Source organism: Castor canadensis, chromosome 14 (genome assembly GCF_047511655.1).
Source record: "Castor canadensis chromosome 14, mCasCan1.hap1v2, whole genome shotgun sequence".
In the NCBI taxonomy this organism is placed as follows: domain Eukaryota; kingdom Metazoa; phylum Chordata; class Mammalia; order Rodentia; family Castoridae; genus Castor; species Castor canadensis.
The window spans coordinates 58,379,955-58,405,923 of NC_133399.1; the positions used below are offsets into that span (position 1 = coordinate 58,379,955).

Consider the following 25,969-nt stretch of genomic DNA (forward strand, 5'->3'; position numbering starts at 1 on the left):
GATTAGATGCTATCAATTCTAGCTACTGTTAGTGAATAAAAGGTAAACATTATTGTTCATTTCCTTTTTGGTGCTATAGAGACAAAGTCAGGTTCTTAGAACCCTGTGGTTGGTTGTTTTGTTTTTCCATAAGCCCCTCCACCACTGTGTGTGTGTGTGTGTGTGTGTGTGTGTGTGTGTGTGTGTTTAAAATGTAATTAAAAAGGACCTATGACTTGTAAAGGAAGAATATTGATTTTTAGTGTAAATCGTGTCCTTCCTATAAAGTAGAAATTGATTTTTGCTTCTGTTTTTATTTAATAATTGTTGGCTTTTACTGATTTTTAAAGGTGTGTGTTTAGACTCTTTAAAAATACTAATCTCCTGCAAGTATAATAATCCCAGCTACATGGGAAGTGGAGGCAGAAGGATTTGAGGTCAGCCTGAGCAAAAGTTAGGGAAACACTATCTCAAAATCAAAAGGAATTGGGGTGTGGCTCAAGGGATAGGATTCCCAAGGCGCTGGGTTTAGTCCACAGCACCTATAAAAACAAATGAACAAACAGAAAAAAAATTTTAAAAAGCAGATTCATTTCCTACTTCTAAAAAAGAATAAGTGGCTTACAGTTTTAAAATAGATATCATAAAACAAAGTAACAGACTTATTATTTTAAAATAATACACATTTGTTTTATTAAAATTTAATTTTTAAATTATGAAAGTCAAAATAGACAACACAGGGTTTATAGCCAAGAGGTCAAGGATTGCTCTAATCATATATTTAAAGTATTGATTAGAGAACAGAACACTGAACCAAAAAGAATGGAGTCTGTCTTCAAGTCCTGCCATTAAGGTGTTTTAACATTCTTTATATAGGTTAGCATGTTTTCTCAAGTTTTGCTTTATTGTCGCTCCAGTTTCACTCTAATAACCTCATGTACTGAAAATAAGGGACCGTATATTTTAAAAATTAACTTAACTCTTTCCCTCTTCCCATTTTCTTCTTGGTTTAGATTCAGGGAAAAAAAAATAGTAAAATCTTTCTTGCTGGGCGTGGTGATGCATACCTGTCTCTCAAGTTCGAAACCAGCCTGGGCTACATAGCAAGTTTGAGGCTGGCCTGAGCTACCTAGCAAGACCCTCTCTCAAAAAACCAAGGGCGAAGGATGTAGTTCATGGAAGAGTGTTTGCCTGGCATGTACAAGATGCTTAGTTCCATCCCAGCACCACCAAAGGGGGAAAACAAACAAACAAACAACAAAACAAAACTACATGCTAGAGAGTTTAATATTCTGTCATTAAGTGTGCAATTTCTGTGGGCTTTTGGGGGGGCATGTGTGTATGTATTTATTTCAAATGCAGAATCTAATTTTCAACAGTATCATTCAATTAGAAATCAGTATTAGAATATATTTGATAAACTTTCTATGCCTCAAAGAATTCATACTTAAGCTTGCCTTTTGTACTGCATTTCAATTTTTTTGGCTTTAAAACAAAATGATCCTCTAATTTCTCAATATTATGTGTCTTAAATTTTTTTAAATAATATTTTTGTCACAGAAACAGCCATTAAAATGCCAGGCTTTCGAGGACCAGTATAGCCAGTTTATTACCATATCCTGTCTGCATGCACTCCAATCCTGTTACTATGGAAACACATTCAGACTGGATTTATCAGAGAAAATGTTCCTTGCAATAGTTCACATAGAGAAACATCTGGATCCCTTGTTAGTCCTGGTAAAATAAAGGAAGACATCCTTTTCCTTGCTATTTTGGAAGACATGTTATAGTCTACTACTTTTCTCTAGCTGTAAAAATTTTAATCTAGGTGCTTGCCTAGCATGCACAACACCCTGGATTCAGTCCCTAGTACCTAAAAAGAAAGAAAAAAAAGGAGGGAGGATACTTTCTTTTTTTTTTTTTTTGTGGTACTGGGGTTTGAACTCAGAGCCTACACCTTGAGCCATTCCACCAGCCCTTTTTGCTGAGGGGTTTTTAGAGCTAGGGTCTCACCAACTATTTGCCCAGGCTGGCTTTGAACTGCCAGCGATCCTCCTGATCGCTGCTTCCTGAGTAGCTAGGATTACAGGCGTGAGCCACCAGCGCCCAGCTCAAGTATATTCTGTTTTTTAGTATGATTGATTATATTTATTGGAATAGCTGTGGGAAACAAACACTGACACTCATGCTGATTCCACGCATGACTATGGTAACTATTTTGAGAGTTTCTGAATTTCCAACCTATGGTATTAATAACAATGAGTTTTTAACAGATGTATTTGTGTAATAGTTTTTAAAACATATTTGGTCTTTGGGCTGGGTTAACACACTCCCTTGGAAGTTTCTGTCTTGATGCTATTCTCTGGAGACTTTAAATTTTCCAGGGAAATTTGGCCCAGAACTAAGGAGAGTCTTGGTAGTGGCAAGGTAAGCAGTTGTCAGTCAACTGTTGTCAAAGAGTTGTGTGGCTCAAGTGGTAGAGTGTTTGCTTAGCAAATAGGAGGCCAAGTTTAATTCCTAGGACCACGTAAAAAAATTTCCATTTACATTTCTTTAAAAGAAAACATCAGACTGGCCAAGTGGCTCAAGAGAGTAAAAGCGCCTGCCTAGCAAGTGTGAGGCCGTGAGTTCAAACCCCAGTGTCACAAGCAAATAAAATGTTGACAAGGATATTACCTGAAAAGATTGTAACTGCTTTTATATTCTCTTCTATTCTCCATGGAAAGACCATCCACATCTCTTTAAAGTATTTCATTTATGTGTGATAACCATCTTAAGTTGGCACAGTTCAGTTTAAGACATTGGTTGAAGTTCCTCCTCTGAGCCTTCCTCTTGGATTATAAGAGCACTTATACAGTATGGGAGTGAAATTACTTCCTGCTTTTAGGAACTCACATTAATGGATAATTTCAGATTAATTCTAAGAGATATGCATAGGATATCTTAAGAACACAGAGGAAGCTGGTCCTGGTGGCTCACAACTATAATCCCAGCTACTTGGGAGGATTGTGATTTGAGGCCAGCCCCAGCAAAAAGTTTGTGAAACCCCCATCTCAACAAATAAGCCATGCTTGGTGGCCCACACCTGAGATCCCAGCTATGTAACAGTAGTAGGTGCAGGTAGGAAGTTTGTGGTCCCAGTTGGCCCTGGGCAGAAATGAGAGACCTTATCTGAAAAATAAGTATAGCAAGAAGGGTTGGGGAGTGGCTCAACTGGTAGAGCACATGCCTAATAAATGAGAGGTCCTGAGTTCAACCCCAGTACTGCACCTCCCCCCCACACACACAAAAAAAGGGAAAGAACAGAGAGGGAAGTTATCCAGACTACCTTAGAGCTTCAGTGACTACTTCCTCGAAATGACTCTTGGAGCTCAAACAGTGGTTAGAGTTAAACAAAAAAAAAAAGTGTTAAAGGTCATATTATACATAGGAGATAGCATCAGTAAAGGCAGATGTATGAAATCTTATGTGAGCAGCAATCTCTAGGAATGTAGCATTACTAAAACACTAAGAGACTTGAGAGTGGACAGGTGGGTAGAGACCTTGCTTAGAGGGCTTTATGTGCTCTGTCAGTCAAGGTATTTAGGCTTCAGTTGTTTTTGCTTTTAGTTTGGTGGGACTGGGGTTTGATCTCAGGGCTTTGTACTTCCAAAGCAGGTGCTCTGTTTGAGCCATACCTCCAGCCTTGGCTTTTTCTAGGCGATGGGAAGCCATTGAAGGAGATTCACTAGGAGTGCAATGGGGTTAGATGTACAGATTTATCAAGGAGTGAATTAAGGGATAGGTGGATCTGAAGACAGAAATAGGCCATTTATATGACATCTTAGAACCACTTCTGATTCCAAAAGGTCTAAGTAATGATGTCAATATGAGGAATTTTGAAATATAATAAAATAAACTTTTCTCATTGAGAAGAGGCTGGCATTTAAAATACAGAAAAATGAATATATATGACATAGCATGTAATTCTCTGAAGTAGAATCCAGCAAGTGTACATTCTACCAAAGAGAATTGTTCATTTTATGAATTCATTACAGTGACTTGAACTATACATTTAACATGTTGTTAATTCTTAATTGATATTTATGTCTTCAAGCTGTTCATCTGGAACACATAACATAGCTTCTTTATTCTTTTTTCTCTATATGATTTGACTGAAGGATTCTGTAAACTTTTTCCAAGATCATTCTTCTCATTAATAAGTTGGGAGATAAATAGATACAGGCCTTAAAACTTCAAGTGGTAATTCTCAACTTTGTGGGGTTTTTTTTGTTTATTTGTTTGTTTTTTGCTTTAAAACTATTTATGGATGGCTCCAATGAAATTTAAAAGTATTCACTGATAATTTTATCTTTTTCTTTTTATTAACCTTGAAACATTGGTCAGAAGAAGATTTTATTAGGAATTGTTTTTGCAGTGATTTCACATGAGTAGAGGACAGTACAATTAGTCTCTTACCAAATTGTTAACTCTGAGAGGAGTGGGGAAGTATGAAGTGAGAGGTTTTTTTATTTTGTTTTTTTTTTTTCTTGCTGTTAACAATAACATATTTAGAGATTGTGGGAAGTAAACTCTTCTTAAGAGCTGATGCTGATGCTGTTAGGGCTAGTGGAATGACTCACATGCTAGATTGCCTTCCTGGCAAGCATGAGTCCCTGAGTTCAAGCCCCAGTACCACTAAAACAACAACAACAACAAAAACATGCTGTTGAGGAGAGTATAGTTTGAATTCTCCTACTGGATGTGGGACTGAGGCCTTGATTTCTTATTTGTACAATGGGGATAACGATAATAGTAGTAATATTTCTACAAAGGGGTATTCAGAGGAGTTAAATAATACAACAAATGTATTATGTTTCCGATAGTATTGATAGATAGCAAGCCTTTGAATGTTAGTCATTATTGTTAGCACTATTAGTATTATTATAATACTACCATTATTATGTTCAGTAGGCAAACTAGGCATATTGTCTCACGGATCTATTGAGGACAAAGGTATGAGAATTTTGGGTGGCCTGTGCAGAGTGCTTTTAATGTAATGGGTGAAAACGTCTAACTTCCACAGCCTCTCTTTCATGGCCTTAAGGCTGCCGCTTTCCCTAGCATTGTTTTTCCTCTTCAAATGTCTGTTATACCTGCAGTGATAACACAATTTAATTCTTTGTCACCTATTTCATACTCTTGTACAAGTCTTATTTTTAAAATCTTTTCTTGCCAAAGAGATTATAAATACCTTTAGGTAAGATCATGTGCATTTTTTTTTAAAAACCAGTTTTAGGTGCCCACCATTGCATCAAATAATAGTAATAGCCGAGAGGTGCTGAGCTGTTACTCTATGCCAGGCCCTGCCTAAGTGCTATTCATACATTAGCTCCTTGATACCTGTGCAATAGAGAGATGCTTTATTTGCTTTGTTTTTTGGTTTTGGTGGTACTAGGGTTTGAACTCAGATTGCCTCAGGCTTGATAAGAAGATGTACCACCTGAACCACACCCCCAACCCAAGAGCCTTTTCATTTGTAAGATCTTAATACTTACACCCCTTTTAGTGTGACTGCTCATTGAAGGTTGCTGACAGACTCTCACATGAAATCATTGTGTAAAGACATGGATAGTCCTAAAATGCCTTCAGAAAAAGAATTATCAAAAAATTTGGCTTCTTGATTGCATTACTGTGCTATTTGTATTCCATGAACAATAGGGAAAAGCATGACCTTATTCGTGCTTAGTCTTTCTGGAAAACCTAATGATGTGGACCTTTGATTTAATTGGTGTCAGGATTTAATAGAAGCTCTTCCCACTTTAGGAATCTATAGCTTCCAAACTCTAGTCAAATTATTGCTTTTATCAAATTTTACTTTAAAATTTTTAAGCTTTTAGAAAAAGTAAGCTATTCCATTCAACACCTAGATGAGTCAGTTGTTAATGATTTGGCTTATTTGTTTTACTCTAGGTATATATACTTTTTTTTATCTTGAACCATTTGAAAGTAGAAGATACCATGATACCTTACCTCTAAATGTTTCAGTATGCCTCTCCTTATAGTAAGGACTTACTTTTATAAACAGGTATCATTATCATGCTCTTGAAAATTAATAATTCTGGCTAATGATGTAGCTCAGTGGTAGAACACTTACCTACCATGCATGAAGCCCTGTTTTGGGTCTCCAACACAATAATAATAATATTATTATTATTAATAATAATATAGTAATAGTAACAATAGTTCCATTGTTTAGTAATAGGTTCATATTTTAAATTCTCCAGTTGTCTCCAATATGTCTTTTGAAGTCTATATGTGTATATATGGGGTGTTTTTTTTTTTTTTTGCCATGCTGGGGACCAATATGTGTGTGTTTTAAAATTCAGGATTTGATTAAAGTTCATGCATTACATTGGGTTGTTTTTTTCTTTCTTTTTTCCCTGTGGTGCTGAGGATTGCACCCAGAGTCTTGTGCATGCTAGGCAAGCACTCTACCACTGAAGTAGTCCCATCCCCTACACATTGGGTTGTTCAGTCTTATCTCTTTCAGTGTAGACTAGTCTTACCACCTTTGTTTGTTCACTTACTGTTTATGACATGAGCTTTTTTAGAAGAGCCTGAGCCAGTTATGTGAGAGAATGCCCACTTGTTGGATTTGTCTTATTATTTCATTTTAGATTCCACTCAAGCATTGGGAAGAATACTTCAGAGATGGCGATAGTACATTACAGCCTGAGGCATGTAATGTCATGTGTCTCAGAATTGGTTACGCCACTATTGGTCACATGTTTAAAGTGGTGACTGATTGACAGATATCTCTGTTATACTTATTTCTATTTGTAATCTGTGGATTTGCAGATATTTCAACCATCATTTTACTTTGTTTTTGTTCAGAATCCTTGGTGGGTCCTGTGTCCTACAATGTAAGCATATAAAGTTATATCTTGCCCTAGCTAGGCATGGTACCATATTCCTGTAATCCTAGCCCTCAAGAGGCTGAGATTGGAAGATCGCTCACTTGAGCCCAGGAGTTTGTGATAATTGAGAGACCTGTCTCACCAAAACAACCAGATCCTGAATAAGCCCTTTGTTAGATATATTTTGCAAATATATTCTTCCTGCCTATAATTTACCTTTTTGTTTTCTTAACTATTTTGATGTCCATTTTATCAGTCTTTGTTTTCATAGTTACGATATTTATGTCCTGTTTGTATCCTTTGCCTAATACAACATTACTTCCTGTGTTTTATTCTAGAAGTTTTACAGTTTTGACTTTGGTACTTAGGTTTGTGAATTAATTTTAGTTACTTTTGTATATAATGTAAAGTGAGCATTGAGGTTCACTTATTTGCATACAAACATCCAGTGAGTTGTTCCAATTCCATTTATTGCAATAAATGTCTTTTGTCTCTGAATTAGTTTGGCACCTTTGTATAAGAGCAGTTGACCACATAACCACAGGTGTCAGTGTTTTAATTTTTGTCTTTGACAATGAATGTAACATTTCTACCAAACAAGTAGCTTGTGGGTGCATAAAGTTATGTTGAGGGCTAATATGCCTTCAACTTGGCAGGAGGGAATAATAGTTATAAGCCCTTTGAGGACGGGGACTCTTTCATTCATTTATTAATTGAACAGTGTTGAGTGTCCAGCATTGAATGGCCTTATAGAACTTGCTGTCAAGGCAGGGAAACAGACAGTAAGAAAGCAATCACAGTCTTGTGTAATGTATACTATGTTGTGAAGGAAAGAAAAGCAGGATTAGTGAGGAGAGTGAGCAGTAGACCTCATAAGGCCCCTCTGAGGGATGAGGTGTAGTTCAGGTAGATAAGGCAGCACACTTAAAAAATCGTGATTGTGAACCAGCCACTGGTGGCTCACACCTGTAATCCTAGCTACTTGGAATGCTAACATCAGTAGGATCAAAGTTCTAGGCTAACCTGGGCAAATAGTTTGGGAGACCCCTATCTTCAAAATAGCCAGAGCAAAAAGGACTTGGGGTTGTGGCTCAAGTAGTACAGTGCCTGCTAAACAACCATGGTACCCTGAGTTCAAATCCCAGTACCACAAAAAAGTAAGTTATATACTTGAGAAATAAAACTGGCAATTTGCTGATGGATGTGTAAGAGTAAGAGTAGGGGTGAGGGGACACGGTAAATTGTGATTCCCAGGTTTCATATATGTATATATATGAATGAAAAGAACTGGGGGAAGGATACATTTTGATAAATAAAAACTAAGTTCATTATGGATAGTTTTAAGATATGAAGGGAGCCAAATCCAGGCATTTGGATTCTGGGTATGGTGTATATTACCAAAAAAGTGGGAGGTTTTCATAGTAGGAGCATTGTAAGGCAGCTGTCATGTAAAGGTCACTGTACTGGAATCAGAAGATCTGAGTTTTACCATTTTATTCAACTTCTGTTGGCTATGTGACTAAGGGCAAATCTTCGTCTTTTTGAACTCCAATCTTTCTCATCTGTGAAACGTGAATGATAATTTGTTTCATGGGATTAAATATGTGTAATATATGCGCGAGTCCACGGTTTATAGATATTTGATCCACTTGATTTCCAGAAAAGTTGGTCTGTGCACATAGACGAGATTGGGCGTGTTCAGGGTGGGATGGCTGGAGACGATCTATGCACATAGAGTTTGGGTGGATAGGAAAAAATCAGGTTATGGAAACTTTGAAGGGAATGGAGGGGATTTGACATGTTATGAAGCTTTTGCATTTATTAATTTGGAGATACACTTAAAGAAGTTTGGTTTCAAGAAATACCATCTAAGTGCTGTGCAAAAAAAGTTAAAGACCAGAAATAGCTGGATAATCAGTTGGCATAGTTTGAAATAATGTGCTGTGAGCCTGGTTTGGGTCTTCACATGGACATAGAGATAAAAGAAGAAAGCAGATTTCAAAGAAGAAACTGCAGGATTTTTTCAGACTAGTTTTATGGCTCAGTAGAGGGGGAAGAATCAGTCACCCATGAACCTGAGATTTCTAATCTGGGAAGCTATAAAAATGGGAGAAGCAATGATAAATCTGAAATAGTCTAAACGGGAAGTTGAGTTAGGGAAAAGGTTGCATTCAGTTTTTTTTTTTTTCCTTGTACCTCATGTCTCCTCATTCATAATATTGACCAGGTACAGGTGTATATGGGGTAGGTTTACTTTGCATCCTCTTTCTATGCATCAGTATAAGAACACAGCCTGTGGAAGCACCAGGAAGTCTGCATTCAGTTTTGAATGTCTGTCTCTTAAGGTGATAGTATGGCTGTCCTTAGGTCATTGGTTACTTTCTGGCAGTAAGATTGTACAAAAGACCAAAGAATTAGAGATCAGGAGATTGGGGAGGGAAGGGGGAGGTAGCTCAAATAATGTATACACATGTAAATAAATATAAAAACGATAAAATAAAATTTAAAAAGAAATCAGGAGACTGATTCTTCTTCAAACCTAATCTCTAATTAGCTTCGTAGTCCCAGGAAAGTCAGCATCTTAGGAGTTCAGTATGGTTATCTAACAAGGGAAGCTGATATACACCTTCCCTGTCAGCCTTCCAGAGTTGTTTTGTGGATCAAATAAGAATGCATATAGTATTGGGAGTGTAGTTCAGGGGTAGAGCATGTGCTTAGCAGGCACAAGGTCCTGGGTTTGATCCAGCACCCCCAAAATGTAAAAATACTCTGACTACACACCTCCATATAAATGTACGATGGTCATGTTATTTCTTTTCTTCAAAGTGAAATATTTGAGGTCATGCCTAGAGAAAAGAAAATGGGAAAATATCAAACTTCTCAAAGGCTTGTGTTTGGAAGTAAATCAAAAACATCAGAAACTCTAGCCAGTGCTGGTGGCTCACGCCTTTAATACTAGCTACTCAGGAGGCAGAGATCAGGAAGATCACAGTTCAAAGCCAGCCCGGGCAAATAGTTCATGAGACCCTCTCTTGAAAAACCTTCATAAAAATAGGGCTGGTGGAGTGGCTCAAGGCGAAAGCCCTGAGTTCAAGCCCCAGTGCTGGGGGAAAAAAAAAAATCAGAAACTTGAGTGTCTGAATAGATATGTCTGAAAAACCCTATAGATTATAACTTGGAAAACTAATCTGGAAGGTGATCCTGGTATATAACAGTTAGGAGAACCAAAAATACAGGTTGCATCTTGTTAGATATCAGTATTTAATGTGCCTTCAAGTTAGAAATATGAATGAAAAGTTTGAATTCCACTTGTATTTCTCTCTGTGTGTTAACAAAATTTTAAAACATTCCCTTTTTATGTCTGCTGTTGTGAGCTATACATTTTTGCCAAGGGTCAAATTATGGTAAAGTTTCAATTTGTAAGTTGTATTACAAGAAATTATTTCCTAACACTTAGCAGTGTTGTCAGTAAGTGTGGCATGCTGCCTAGAAGCACAGACTCTGGAAACAGGCTGCTGAGCTACATTTACTTACCTGACCTCTCTATGCCTCTATTTCCCCATCTATAAAAAGAGATACTATCTACTTGAAGTTTGTTGGGAGAACTGCACGTGGAACCCCCCACTGTATGTAAAGCAGTTACAATGGTGCATAGCACCTGCAAAATACTATGTAAATGTTAATGCTGGGCATTAAGATAGTTGTTATTTTGGCAGTTAACAAAGAATGAAACATGTGAAAGAAAGAAATGAATCCTTCTCTAGAAGCTGATAGCTGGAAGAGCAGAAATTCTATAGTGCTAAAAATCATGGGCTTTACAGTCACACCTGCTTGTATTTGAAGTCTAGTTATGCCCCTCTGCTTTGCAGACTTTTACCTATTAACCAGGAATCAGTGCCTTTCTCATAGGTAGTTACGAGGATTAAGGGAAATAATACATAAAATGCCTCACCCAGCAGAGATGCTAAGAAAATGAGAGTGCTGTCTACTCCTCACCCTCACCTCCTCCAATGTATACTAGTTCTTGGAGTTTGAGTTTTCTTATATGCCTTCTTATTCATTTGTTTGCAATTTTAAACTTTTAAAAGAATTTTAAATTATTTTTTAACTATTAGAACTTTTTAAATTACTGAGACTGTCTCAAGACAAAGATGTTTTCTGTAGACCTATTTAAAATATCATAATGTTTTACACAACTAATTATCAGTATACAAATGGCTAAGTGCATTATGGTGATAGCAGTCACTTATAATGCCATCATTTAAAGAATGAAGTATGAGGGCTGGCAGAGTGGCTCAAGTGGCAGAATGCCTCCTTAGCAAGCATGAGGGCCTGAGTTCAAACCCTAGAGCCACCAAAAAAAAAAAAAAATCCTGATGAATGAAGTATGCGTGAAAATTGTTTAAATATGCTGGTATAGAAATATATCTAGGATATATTATTAAATAAGCAAGTCACAGAATAAACTCTGTTTTTGAAATTTTATATATAAATATATAGAAAAAGATGTGAATGAATACCCACCAAAGTGTTGTCTCTGCCATAGAAAAGTAGGAATGAGGGGGGTGGTGAATAGGACTTTTTACTTTTGTATACAAGATATTTGGAATAGTATTTTATTTTTGTGATAACAAAAAGAACTGGACAAAACATGAGTAACTTTAAAGGAAGCATATGTGGTGACTAATTTATGTATGTCAGGACACTATTTATTTTGCAAATATTAAAATAGGCTTGACAATCTATCTTGGTAAATAGAAAGGAATGCCCAGAATATTTTGCCCATTTATGAAGAGGATAAAATTTAGTTGCTAAAGTTGTGACAGTAATCAGGAACTTTTGCCAGGCATGGTGGAATACAACTATAATACCAGCAAGAAGGAGGCTGAGGCAGGAGGATCTCGAGTTCAGGGCCAGCCTGGGCTACATAGTGAGACCATTACTCAAACAAAACAAAACAAACAAAAAGATAAAACATATTTTCCCTTTGTTAGAAAATTATGTAGTTGTTTTTAGAAATATTTAATGTCTATGCATATCAGTTGATTAGCCTCTAGCCTATAAGGTTATTAATACCTTTTAATTCCCATTTTTCTAATTTTAGGCCCGATGAGAGAAAGGGAAAGTTGAGGATGCTGGAGCAGAACAATGGATTTCTCTTTCTCTTTCATGCAAGGGATCATGGGAAACACAATTCAGCAACCACCTCAACTCATTGACTCCGCCAACATCCGCCAGGAGGATGCCTTTGATAACAACAGTGACATTGTTGAAGATGGTGGCCAGACACCATATGAAGCTACCTTGCAGCAGGGCTTTCAGTACCCACCTACAACAGAAGACCTTCCTCCACTCACAAATGGCTACCCACCATCAATCAGCATGTATGAAACTCAAACCAAATACCAGTCATATAATCAGTATCCCAATGGGTCAGCCAATGGCTTTGGTGCAGTTAGAAACTTTAGCCCCACTGACTATTATCATTCAGAGATTCCAAACACAAGACCACATGAAATTCTGGAAAAACCTTCCCCTCCACAGCCACCACCTCCTCCTTCAGTACCACAAACTGTGATTCCAAAGAAGACTGGCTCACCTGAAATTAAACTAAAAATAACCAAAACTATCCAGAATGGCAGGGAATTGTTTGAGTCTTCCCTTTGTGGAGACCTTTTAAATGAAGTACAGGCAAGTGAGCACACAAAGTCAAAACATGAAAGCAGGAAAGAAAAGAGGAAAAAAAGCAACAGGCATGACTCATCTAGATCTGAAGAGCGCAAGTCTCACAAAATCCCCAAATTAGAACCAGAGGAACAAAATGTAAGTTGAAACATCTTCTTGAAAATTTTTGTAATCTTTCATGTTTACTGGAAGTCAAAGAGATAGTTTTTGGTTTTTATCTCTTCAAATATGAGTATTTCTGGTGACTTCATTCTTATCACTAGAAAGGTGCTTGGAGTATTATTATAATATAGGTGATGAATAAATATTTTTTAAATAAATGAACGGACATAATTAACATGAAGAAATATTTTAAAACCATGTGACACCAAGAATCTTATTTATATTTCTTTGTCTTAAGAGCCTCAATTATTTTTACTTGCTTATGACAAACTACTGGTTTTTGAAGCTGAGGAGGTTTTTCATTTCTTTTAGACTAAACTTTTGCTGTAGAGCTTAAATTTAGGGCTCTGCTAATATGTGTGCTATAAAATATGCTGAGGTAATGAAACTCTTGTTTTAAGATAAGAGTTAGCTTTCATATATGTTGACTAGAAATTTCAGGTGAAGTTTTTATAAAAGTCATCCTTCATAGATAACTTAAGATGTATGCTGCTGAATTTTTTTTTAATATCTGAGGTTTCAGTGTGAAGTTGCATAGCAGTAATATAATAATTGTAATATACAAATCAACTCTAACTTGAATGAAGAGTTCATGATATGAATTACAGATGTCTCCTAGACATTGATTTGGAAAGAAGCTAATACATGTTTATTTTTGTCACAATTGTCTGGTTTTGTATCTGGTGTACCAGACTAAGTTATCCTCTGTTTAAAGAAAGTTAACTTCTTACTATCCCATCTTTCCCTTGGTAGCTAGATTCTGTTACTTCATACAACTCCATTGTGATCTTTTTTTGGAGGAAAAGTCACAGTGAGTCTATAGCCTGTCACCAGTCTAAGTGTGGTATTTCAAACTTTTCTTATTTTTCTATCGTTTGTTTACTTATTCATTTAATACATATTGATTGACTATCTACTACATGCTAGATACTGCTTTTAAGAATTGAAGGTATGGCAGTGAGTGAAAAACAAAGATGCCTGCTCTAGAGTGCTTATATTTCTATGAGAGGAGGCAGAAAGTGCATCTAGCATATTTACATAGGCACCTAAGTTCAGGGAGTCAACTGCTGTGAAGAAAATAAAATTGGATAGTGAAATAAAGAGTAATCAGGGATACTTCATTTATTCTGATGTCTTAGTTCTGCATTATAAGATGAAGGTAAGAACCTTTTGGGTTCTTACATAATTTATCAAATATCCCCCACAAACCTACATTCACACAGTGTCTTATATTGACACACAGAAGGAGAGAAGTTAACTGTGTGCACTCCAGACACATTCACTGTAGCATTTCTACACTTGATCTTGGCCAAAAGGCTGAGAAGCAATGTACTATGGCATTTCTTTTCTTTTTATGGTGCTGGGATGTGTCTTGTGCATGCTAACCAGGCACTCTGTACTGAGCTACCCCCGCAGTACCACTGTAGCATTTCTTACCTAGACCTGTTGTGAAAGACATGTGATGCACTGTGGCTTTGGGGAATCATAATAATGCATAAAATCTGAATCTGGCTAAAGCCAAATTAGTGTTTAAAGTCATCATTAGTGTCTGAGAACTGTCTTCTGTCTGGCCTATCTTGCTTTTGCTATAGAGACTCTGGCATGTAGGAGAATACCCAAATTTACTTACTAGTCTAGATTTTCTGCCTTTATTGGTAAAGTTAGTTAAAAGTGTATCTCAAAAATAGAAAAAGGAGTGGACACTATTAAAGACAAGATAAAACAGTTTGTTTTTTATATTTACTTTCAGCTTTATTAGAATGTAAGAATCAGGTATGGTGATGCACATCTGTAATTCCAGCACTCAGGAAGCTAGGAAGAAAAATTGCAAGTTCAAGGCAGTCTAGGCTACATAGCAAAACCATATGTCTTACCTTGAAAAAAAAGGAAGGAGCCTAAGAAAATTTCAGTGCAGTGATGTCTCTAGTAGTCACTTTGTATTTAGGATCTAAAACCAATTCTGCCTTTGTTAAGTACCTGCTACTCTTGCCTCTTCTTCTGTCAGAGGATTAGAATGTATAGATATAAGCCAGGTGCAGTGGCTCAAGCCTATAGTCTTAGCTATTTGGGAGGTGGATTGGGAGAATTGCCACTGGAGGCCAGCCTGGGCAAAAAATTCATGAGACCCCCCATCTCAATCAATAAAATCTGGGTGTGGTGGTACATGTTTGCCATCCCAGATACACAGGGAAGCATAAATAGCAGGACCTTGGTCCAGGACAGCTGAGACATAAACATAAGACCCTATTCAAAAAACAACGATAGCAAAAAGGGCTGGAGGTAGTACTCAAGTGGTAGAGCGCCTACCTATCAAGCGTGAGGCCCTGAGTTCATCCCCCAAGATGGCCCAAAAAAAAAAAAAAAGTGTAGATATAATTTAAGAGTTTTAGTTCATTTTCTTTTTTTAGTGAATCATGCCAAGTATAATTTAATATTCGATTATTTAGGAACTTAAAATAATCTTGGAGTAAAGGAAAATCAGGGGTTTTTTGTTTTGTTTTGTTGGGCAGGTTTCAACTTAGGGCTTCATACTTACAAAGCAGGCACTGTATTGCTTGAGCCAAGCCTCTAGTCCATTTTGCTCTGGTTATTTTGAAGATAGGATCTCTTCCCCTCCTGTCTCCTCTACCCTCCCTTCACTCATAAGTTCTTTTTGGAGCAAACAAAAAGTTGACTTTGGGGGAATATCTAGGGATTTTTTTTTTTTTTTAATTTCCCTCTCTCCCATTCCCATTTTCATCTTTATTTCCTATTCCCATCTCCTTCCCCGATTTTTCTCCTCTCCCTCACTCCTCCCCTCCTTCAAAGAAGTAAAGTGAAGAGCTAAGTTCTGGTTAGTTGAATTTTGATTAATTGAAATTTTACCATGTGTAGGACAGTTGTGAGCATAAGAAGTAGCTGCCATAAAAGTTATTCCCCATCTAACACCAGAACTGTGAAACCCAAACTCTAGCTCATTCTGTGTTAGTTTTTGCTAATTTAAGCAAGTGACAAGAGCTGTGCTTTGTAACATCGGATGTTTTAAAATTAGGCTTCATTTTCTTGAATAACATCCATGACTGCTTCTGTGGGACAAGTGTTTTTGAAACCCTTTTACCTCCTAGTTGTCTCTAGGCGTTCCCAGCCCTTGGGTTTACTATTGTAAAGGGCTGAGAAGTGAAGGGACGCCCAGAGAAGCAGACTCCCCTGGACAGCTCCCCTCTTTCAGGTGACTCGGGAAGTCTGGTGAGACTGTGTGCCTGGAGAACAAGTTTGAAGTGGGTGTCCTCCAGCTAGATTTGCTTTTAATTTTTTTCTTTTCTTTTCTCCTCTTTCCTTAAAAGTCCAAAGTTCTTTTTCCAGCAAACAGAATCTCATCTAAAATAATACACTTTAAGATTTTACCCACAGCTTTCTTCTCAGTCCTTGATCTGCATGTATTTCCTACTAGTTTTGAAGCTGCTTAGCCTTCTGAAGAGTGGCTGTTTTTGGAACAACCCAAGTATATCTTCTCAACAATAAAAATGTGTCCAAACATGTAGGCAGCAGGAGACTTGAGATCATGACTGAAATTGTGTATTTTTTAAATCTGTGTTCGCTGTTTTTCTTCCCACCAAATTAGAAACATGTGAAAATGTTTCTGGATGTCTTCCTCCTTGGCAGGTGTAATGCCTCAGGCATGTGAGAGTAGGCCCTATTCAAACATTAGCACTTCAGTGGGCTTTTCCACCAAGGCCAGTCTCATTAACTCTTAACTTGCTATTTCCACTTGTATTATGCTACTTCCATATAAAAAGCCAGTGGCTGGCTGAGTCCCATTCACATTGAGTCACAGGTTCAATTCTCTAGCTTCAGAGTATTAGGAGTTAAAGTTCTTAGACAATGTTTGCATGCATTTTTGGTACACATTTTTTTATTTTTAACATTACAAACTTTGTTATTCAGAAGTAAAAGAAAAATGAATAATTTATTGCCTGTAAATATTTTTACAACTTAACATTGACATTAATTTTTTGTTCTTTTAGGAAATACGATTTTGCTTAATGTTTCTGAGATTTTTTTGGGTAATGTTATTAAGGGCTTTGATTCATATTATTAATCTTAATCTCTTGGGGTTTAATAACAGTACTAAATAAAAAAATTTAAGGAATATTTTGGAAAATGTATTACCTGCTGTCTTTACATAACTTTTTCCTATTTAAGAAACTTTACTGTAATACTTTCCTGTAAAATATGTCTTTTCACGTGGAATCAGCTAAAACTTTAAAAAGTGTTATAAACCTATAAGCTCATAAGTTTAAAATTAAGGTGAATTGATTATAAAGGCGAGGTAGCTCACAGTCATCTTTTTCTCTGATGTTTTCTCTTCCCAACAAAGTTAACAGTATTAGTACCAAAAGAGGTGTCTTCTGTCCCTATTTAATTTTAATGTTTTATACTTGCTTACATTCTTTGAACAGCTGAAGAAAAGTGAATTTTATACTCAACTATTTTATCTGTTAGCATTTTCTGAGTCCTTATTTTTCTTGACTCGAAACATTTGACTTCCATTGGTTGTTTCTCCAATAAAAGTTTTTCTCTCTCTCTCCCTTTTTTTTTCCTCCAGCTCCAAAAAGCTTTTTTTCTGAATTATGTCTGTGATGTTGTGTGTCTCTGGCTTTACCCTCTTAACCTTCTTGTGAGCCCCAAAGACCTCCACGTGCCGACTGGATATCTCTGTGTTGCTTATAGCTTAGCACAAATCTATCCTTGCAGCATCACCGTTTGACTTCCTTTCCCCCTCTATTGTATAAGAAAGCTTAGAATAAATCTTCTTGGGCTTTCTTTCCATTGTTGGTTTTTTCCTTTGAAAATGACTGTGTAAAAATTTCAGTTCTTTGAAAGTAATTTTGACAGTATATCAAATCTACCTGAAAGAAAGGCCAACAACTTGGAACAAACCAAAAAAAAAAAAAAAAAAAAAAGTAAGAAATTCAATAAGAAGGTTTGGAAGGAAATCTTGCTTTTAATCCAGAAAGGAAAAAATGTGGATGGGTTTCAAATCAATTCTTACAATAGTAGGCTTCTGTTGAATGGTAAAGATTGAGTCACTCTGTATCTATCTAGAGGGTATGCCTCTCATCCTAGCACTTGGCAGGCGGAGGCAGGAGGATCCTGTCTCAAAAAAGAAAGGAAGGAAGGAAGGGAAGGAAGGAAGGAGCGAGGGAAAGGAAAGGAATGAATGAATAAGTAAATAAATAGTGGGAGAGAAAATAAAAGATCTAGAGATCCCTTCCATGGAGATGTCATGAAGATTGAGGATGACTCACTTTCATGGTACCATATTTTTCCTTGTGTTGCCCTGTCTTCCTGCTGTAGCTTGATTAGAGTGAGAAGCTAAGGGGAACACTTAAGTTGTATCTACATATCAAGGCAAGCTGTCAAATGACCCTACACAAACATGAGCAGTAGTTCTAAACTGCTTTATTACACGAATAATCAGAAAAAAAATTTATCTTGAACATAGATTTTTCTTTCTTTACTCAATGAGTGTGCCCTACTAGATGTCTATGGTACCACTACGAAAGCATCACACAGCTAATTCTGTGCCTGTCAACAAGCTGTCATTACTTGGCTATGCCCTCTTTTCATCACCTGGACCTCCTAATTAAACATTCTGTATTCCCTCTTGCTTCCTTCCAAAATATTCCAACCTAACAGCCAACAGAATCTTAGTTAAACATAAATTACTTATTACTTATCTACCTAAACCTCTTCCTTGCTCTTAAGATAAAATTCAAACACTTTATCATGGTTTATAAGACCCTCACAATGTAGCCTTCCTCTCTGTCTTGTAACCTCTTTCCTCCTATAGTTCTGACTTTCTGAAAGTGGCTATCTGAAAGTGTCTGTTCCCTCACATGTGTTACTCCTTCTTCCTGGAGTGCCCCTCCCCCGCCACCTCTTATTTTTTACTAAGCCAGTACCTCTCTTGAGTCTCAGATTTTAACTTCCTTTATTAGAGTAGCCTTTCCTGACCTTCGTATCTAAAAACACAGGTGCACCATTCTCTCTCCTCAAGCTTTTACTTTGTAAATGGATGTTTGTGTTTCTGGGTGTTTAATATTAGTCTTTCCTATGAATCTATAGGCTCCTTGAGTTTCACTGTTACAAACCTGGCTTCTAGAATATATGACATAGGCATTGCTGAGTGAATACTGAAACTTGGAATTTCAGTCTAGTTTACATAAAATTCCATTTTCTTAACAGTTAAAAACCTTTTTTATACTTTCCTTGACTTTATAAAACTTTGCTTTTACCAAATGTCTTGAAATAATTGAATGAGAATTTTAAGTAGCTTTTAGAATTAACTATATTTTTTAGTGGAATTAAAACCTATTTTAATGGCTATGCCCTCTTTTCAAGCCATCTGAATTCTGTTCTCTGACAGGTGAAAAACTTTAAAAATCTTTTAAGTTGTAGAAATCATTTGTTTGATACAGAAAATATAGGTAAGAGCTGGTGGAATGGTAGAATGTCTGCCTAGCAAGCATGGACGCTGAGTTCAAACTCCACTACCACCACCCCAAAAAAAAAAAATTATAGGTAATACAAAAGTATAGAAGAGCTTTCTTTATTCTCAAAATAATTACTGTTACCAGTTTGGTTTCCTTTGTACCAAATATTTACAGGGCATAGATAGATTATTTTAAAATAAAAAGTTCAAAAACACCGATTAATGTGTAGTTTACTGATGTGAAATAATACTGCAGTTAACATTGCTCTGGTTGTTTTTTTTTTTTTGGCAGTACTGGGGCTTGAACTTAGGGGTTCACGCTTGCTAGGTAGGCATTCTACTGCTTGAGCCACTCCACCAGACCTGGTTATATTTTCTTATTTTGTGTTGTTTCCTATTTTGCTAAATTGAAGTGTTTATATTTTGAGTTTTGATAGCTACTTCCAGTTTGCCATATAGACTTTTTTTTTTTTTTTCCCCAGTACTGGGGCTTGAACCAAGGCTTCACACATGCTAGGCAAATGCACACCACTTGTGTCCGGCTTAGAAATTCATTTTTAAAATAACATGCTTCTGAGCTTACGATTAGAAAGTAATGTCATGATTATTATAGGAAATTTAACAAATTAGAAAAGCACCCCAAAAAATCATACATTCCCTCACCTAATGGTAACCTTTTACATCTTCTTGTCTTTTTTTTGTGCATGTAGAATTTATTTTTCCAAGATTGGAATAATACCATTCAAACTGCTTTGCAGTTTGTTGTTTTGGTTTGTTTTTTGGCAGTACTAGGGTTTGAATTTAGGGCCTCATGCTTACTAGACAGGCACACTACCACTTGACCCACTCTGCTAGCCCTAATTTGCTGTTCTTAAATAACAATATAATTAATGTTATTTTTAAATTATTTATATGCTGTTATTTATACCATAATTTAATTTATATAATAATTTTTTACCTTTTTTAAACATCTTCATTGTTTTTATTACTTTGCTGTTATAATTGGCACTGGTTTGTATATGTTTATACCTGTATATTTATTTTCACACCTCTCCATGCTTTTTTTTCCGAAGTACTGGGGATTTGTGCTTGGTGGGCAGGTGCTTAAGCCATACTTCCAGTGTTATTTGTATACCACTCAGTGCTTTTTTAGTGTACATTTTTAGAAGTAGATTCGTTGGGTGAGAGTGAAAACTTGAGGTTTTTTTCATACTTATTGTCAAGTTATTCTCCAGAATAATTCCAGGTTACATAATATGAGTAATTTCATAGTACCTATTTTTCTGCACTCTAACAGACTAAAAAACGTTTGAGTAAAAATGAAGTTTTTTAAGTAATAAAATAGGTAAAAAGATACAACAATTGTATGGAATGGAAAATGAACACTAATATGTAGCATCATGTACTCAATAAATTGTATTCTTACTCCTTACCTTGCTCAGTAGTAAGTGTCCTTCATTCTCTCTGCTGCTTAGTTTTCTTTGATTCTTTTCTGTCCTTAGTTTACTGCCGCTTTATTCTATTTCCCTATACCTTTTTACCTAGACACCAAATGAGAGGGTGGATATTGCACCAGAAAAACCAAGAGAAGAGCCAGCACTCAAAGAGGCCACCCTGGTGAGTTGCTTTGTTGAGTACTGTCTGACTAGATGTACTGTGAGAGGGCAGTCAGCACAAAGTGATGAAATTGCAGCAGTGTGCTGCATGCTTTTTTATTTCAGAAATTATACTGAGACAAACTTGGAGCTGGTTTAAGAGGTAGATATTTTCAGTGAATTATTTTCCTTTTAAAAAGTATGACCATCTTTTTTGTTGTTGTTGTTGATCATGCGAATTCTCAGTATCTTATCAATAATTTGGCAACAGAAGCTATCAATCCTATTTTCAATATCGGCGATGGAGCTTATTAATTTTTTTCCTCCTATCTTTTTTCCCTTTTGTTATTATAGATAACAGGTATGAGAGAGAAGTATAAATGAAGATAAACTTTACATCTTAAGCGTTTTTAAAGTACTTTGTATGTAGTACATGGCTTTTTTTTTTTTTTAATGTCTCTATTGATGAAGTTTTGTGACCTTTTCTTATAGGTTCAGCCAATACTAACTTCTGTTCCAACAACAGAAGTGTCCACTGGTGTCAAGTTCCAGGTTGGTGATCTTGTTTGGTCCAAGGTGGGAACCTATCCGTGGTGGCCTTGTATGGTTTCAAGTGATCCCCAGCTTGATGTCCATACCAAAATTAACACAAGAGGTAAGGAAAGGCAAAAAGAGAGATTAAGTGACATGTTAGCAGCAAAGAAAAGTGAGCATTCAGTGTGTACGTGAACATAAAAATACATGCATAATATATGACCTGACACAAGCATATATGTATCTCTGAGTTTTTAATAACCGTTGAAGTAATTATGATCATGGTAACTGGCAGAGAACCCCTATAACTGATAGAGTCCTTATTCTCCTTTACCACATCTACCTTGTTAATTGTTCCTTTCATGCTTCCTTTTTTTTTTTTTTTTTTAGAAAAAGAACTTAATCTGACTTTCCTATATTCTGAAGAAAGCATGTGAATAAGTTATAAAATGTCTTATATGAACTAAATGTACAGGACAAGCCTTCTTAGAACTTTTTAAAATTTGTTTTCTGTTTTATTTATTTGGTGGTAAGGGGGTTTGAACTCTGGACTTTATGCTTCCCAACAGGCACTCTATCACTTGAGTCATTCCACCAGCAACCCCCCCCCCTTTTTTTTTTTTAACAGTACTAGGACTTAAACTCAGGGCCTCCACCGTGAGCCACTCCACCAGCCCTTTTTTGTGATGGCTTTTTCAAGGTACGGTCTTGTGAACTATTTGCCTGGGCTAGCTTCGAACTTCGATCCTCTTGATCTCTGCCTCCTGAGTAGCTAGGATTACAGGTGTTAGCCACTGGCACCTGGCTTTATTTTGTTTTTTTTGACACACGGTCTTGCTAAACGTAGCCAGGCTGGCCTCAAACTCAAGATCCTCCGGTCTCTGCCTCTTGAGTGCTAGAATTATAGGTGAAGGCCAACCTTCCCAGCTTCTTTGAACATTTTTATTTCATCATTCACTCCTATGGGTAGTATTTTTTACCCTAACAAGTACTTTTCATCCAGGATGCTTATTTTTCTCCTCCATTCTATTTTTGAAACTGTAAGCTTACTGGAGCATCCTTACATATTTGATGTGGCATAGAAGTATAATTTGCATTTAGCTAGAGTAACATAGAATCTAGTTACTTAGGAATGTTAAAAATTAAGAAAAGATGTATTTTAACTTTATTTCTTTTTAGGGTAGTTGACCAAAACATGACATGAATTAGACTCCTGAGATTCTACCATTTAGAAGGAACTTTATTAGTAGCCCAAAGAAAGTTTGAGCTTCAAATTATTTCTGAATATTTGCTTTGTGAACTCATTTTTGTCACGTGTTGAGTGTTTTCATTGTTTGTGACAACTTTTCATTTATTCTTTTTCTATCACTTTAAACTTTTAGTGTTGGTCCTTGTTGACTATTATAAAGGGAAAAAAGTGTCTACTTAAGTCTGGTCAGTCAGATTTGTTACAGAATTAACTCTGTCAATAACACTTTTACTATATAGTCGGTAATCTGCCGGGGTGCAGCAGGCAGTGTGGCTTGAGCATCTTCCACCTTATTATGTGCTGAATAGAAGCATCTGGGGGACAAAAGTGAAAAGTCCTCTTTGTGGAATGTCTCCTTCTGTGCAAAGTACTTTGTAAATAGTTGTGTTATGTGTTTTCTTATGTGATCTTCACAAGCAGCAACATTACGAAGTAGGTAATACACACACACACACACACACACACAGAGACACATACACACACACATTTATACACACACAGACTCCTGTGTTTCAAAAAATTAGTGTCTCAAACCTGATTTCACAACTCCTGCTCTTAAACAGGAGTAGATGTTAGAGGGAAGGCAGTCAAACTCACCCTGTCATCATTCATAGAAGTTGGAGAAGGTAGTTCTGGTTTCTGCATTTATATAAGGATGTTTGGCTAGAGTATCTGAATACCTTGCAACTCTAATAATCAATGGTTCTGTGAGAGGGAAAGAATAGGACAGGATTCTCCAAGAAGGAGAGTCAAGTCTTCTTAAATAAAATAATCCCTGTCCATGGACATCTGGACCTTCAGAACTCTCTAAAAATGGCATTGTGTGAGACTTGTGGCTCTTTAGTTCTCAGGAAAGCATTTTTTTGAGATTATGTAAGGAGTTTCACTTTACAAGCCCCGAGTTCAAGTGTCAGTACTGAAAAAAAAAACTGAGAAAACTTAGAAATGTTCATTTATTTATTTTAAAAATAATTATTATATTTTGTGAAAAACATTTTCTCAAAAATTAATGAGAAGAATGGCATTGCTTTACATATTTACAGATCTCTAATGTCTGGCTTAAAAAAAGATACTGGATTCTCATACCTGCTTCTACATTCAGTCTATTATGATGTGTTGTCTTGGTTGAAGTATGTGAAGATTGTCCTGCCTCACACAAATAGGAAGTAGGAAAAGGGGAGAATTTTTTTAATAGACTCTCAGGTCATTGTTAGTATTTTTCTTTGACATTATATCAAACCTGAATAGGTGACAGGTGAACTACAATGTGGGATTTGAAATCGTATTAGTGAACTTTCTTGTACTTTGTTACATTAAGATCTGCAGAATGTCTTGCATTTTGAATGGATCTTTTACCTTTCACAATTTTTCTTAATATCTTACATGCTTGCCCACTTAAAAATTCCTGGTTTAAAGCCAGGAGTTGGTGACTCATGCCTATAATACTAGCTGTTTGGGAGGCTGAGATCACAGTTCAAGGCCAGCCTGAGCAAACTGTTCATGAGACCCACCTCCCATTTGGTCTGGTTAGACCAAAATGGACTGGAGGTATGGCTCAAGCAGTACAGCGCTTACTTTTCAAATGCGAAGCCCTGAGTTCAAATCCCAGCTCCGCCCCCCCCCCAAAATATTCTTGGTTTATGGAGTCAAGTACATTTTTCAAATTTTCATTCTTTTATGGATATACTTTTAAATAGCATTACTTAATATCACCACTTTCTCAGAATATTCTTTGATTATTGTTGGGAAGCTGGCAAACTTAGAGAAGCAATTACAAATTTTCTATAATTACAATTTTCTTGAAAGATCAAATTTAATTATTGGCAGCAAATAATGTTGTTGTTTTTCTTGAAGTAAGAAGTTCCTTGAGGAGTTATCTGCCAGCTTCTCAAGTTTGAATAGCTATAGTTCTTCTTTCTGTCATACTATCTAGTAAAAATGGAGTTCTAAACTGGGTGCCAGTGGCTCACACCTGTAATCCTAGCTACTCAAGAGGCAGAGATCAAGAGGATCACAGTTTGAAGCTAGCCCCAGGCAAATAGTTCATGAGACCCTATCTTGAAAATACTCAACACAAAAAATGTCTGGTGGGATGGCTCAAGTGACAGAACACCTGTCTAGCATGTGTGAGAATTTGAGTTCAAATCCCAGTCCCACCAAAAAAATAGAGTTCCATGAAAAAGTAACCTGTTCACCCTTCCACTCAAAGGATCACACAAAGGCTTTTCCTCTAGATAACTGTCATCCTCTGGGATGCAAAGGTGTTTTATTCATTCTTCTGGTATCATCACAGAGTGTTAGAGACTTGTATTCAAGAACTGAAATTTAGTAAAATTATTAATTTTAACTGCCTCATCAAGGACCGTAAGTAAAACTAGCTTTTTTATGGCAGTGCTGGGATTTGAACTTAAGGTCTTGTGATTGCACTCTACCATCTGAGCCATGTTGCCAGCCCTTTTTGCTTTAGTTATAGTTCAAATAGGATCTCACATTTATGCCCATGCTGGCCTGAGCTGTGATCCTCCTGTTTATACTTCCCACATAGCTAGGATGACAGGCACATGTCACCATACCCAGCTTTTTATTGGTTGAGGTGGCATCTCTCAAAATGTTTGCCCAGGCTGTCCTTGAGCCTCAATCCCACCAAACTCTACCTCCTGAGTAGCTGGGATTGCAGGCATGAGCCACTTGCCTGGGGTTTTTTTTTTTTTTTTAAGTGCCTACATATGATTTAAGAACACAGTGGCACTGGTACACTTGGGTGCACTCAGTTTGTCTCTACTGGACTAAGATGCCAGCAATTTTATCTGCTGTTGCCTTTGCATTGTTGAATGCAAATGTCAACATAATGAGAAAAATAATATTTTGATAGTATTGTGTTTGCCATCACAGGACCCCTGAAAGAATCTCATGTTTTATGGCTAAAAGCAATTTCATCAGTACTTGACTTTTTTTTTGATGGTACTAAGGTTTGAACTCAGAGCCTCATGCTGGCTAAGCAAGCGCTCTACCACTTGAGCCATTCTGTCAGCCTTAGTACTTGACTTTTAAAAGTCCAAGAAACATGTTGTACATTTTTCTAAAGAAACGTTTTTTTTGAAAGATTGGAGGCAGGTAAAAATAAATTGTGCAACCAAAGTAATAAATCCAGCAATTAGCAGATTTTCTGCATTTCTTTTTCTTAAAAGTTTCTGTGCTGATTTTAATCACATGAAGTGATTTTTGTAGCTACTGTTAATTGTATAATTGGTAAGTACTGAGACATATCTTTAGATAATTCAAAATGTCCAAGTTTTTTTTTGATGGTTTACATTTATTAAAATTGTTGGTTTAATCTTCTATCCCAGAGTGTCCTTCCAGATGTCCTTCAAAGGGTAAGCTGCAGGCTTGC

The 25,969-nt window shown here is 36.5% G+C and overlaps 1 protein-coding gene and 1 pseudogene across 4 annotated transcripts in view; one reads left to right on the top strand and one right to left on the bottom strand.

Moving 5' to 3' along the window:
* Nsd3 (nuclear receptor binding SET domain protein 3) overlaps window positions 1–25,969 on the top strand; it is a 110,712-nt gene that overhangs the window by 21,777 nt on the left and 62,966 nt on the right. For all 4 annotated transcript variants that reach the window (XM_020167547.2, XM_020167548.2, XM_020167549.2 and 1 more), the window contains exons 2-4: window positions 11,983–12,701; window positions 20,746–20,817; window positions 21,288–21,450. In XM_020167547.2, coding sequence (XP_020023136.1) covers window positions 12,027–12,701; window positions 20,746–20,817; window positions 21,288–21,450 — 910 coding nt within the window. In that variant the 5' untranslated portion in view covers window positions 11,983–12,026. The remainder of the gene's footprint in view (window positions 1–11,982; window positions 12,702–20,745; window positions 20,818–21,287; window positions 21,451–25,969) is intronic.
* Window positions 9,076–9,192, bottom strand: LOC141417119 (small nucleolar RNA SNORA51; annotated as a pseudogene).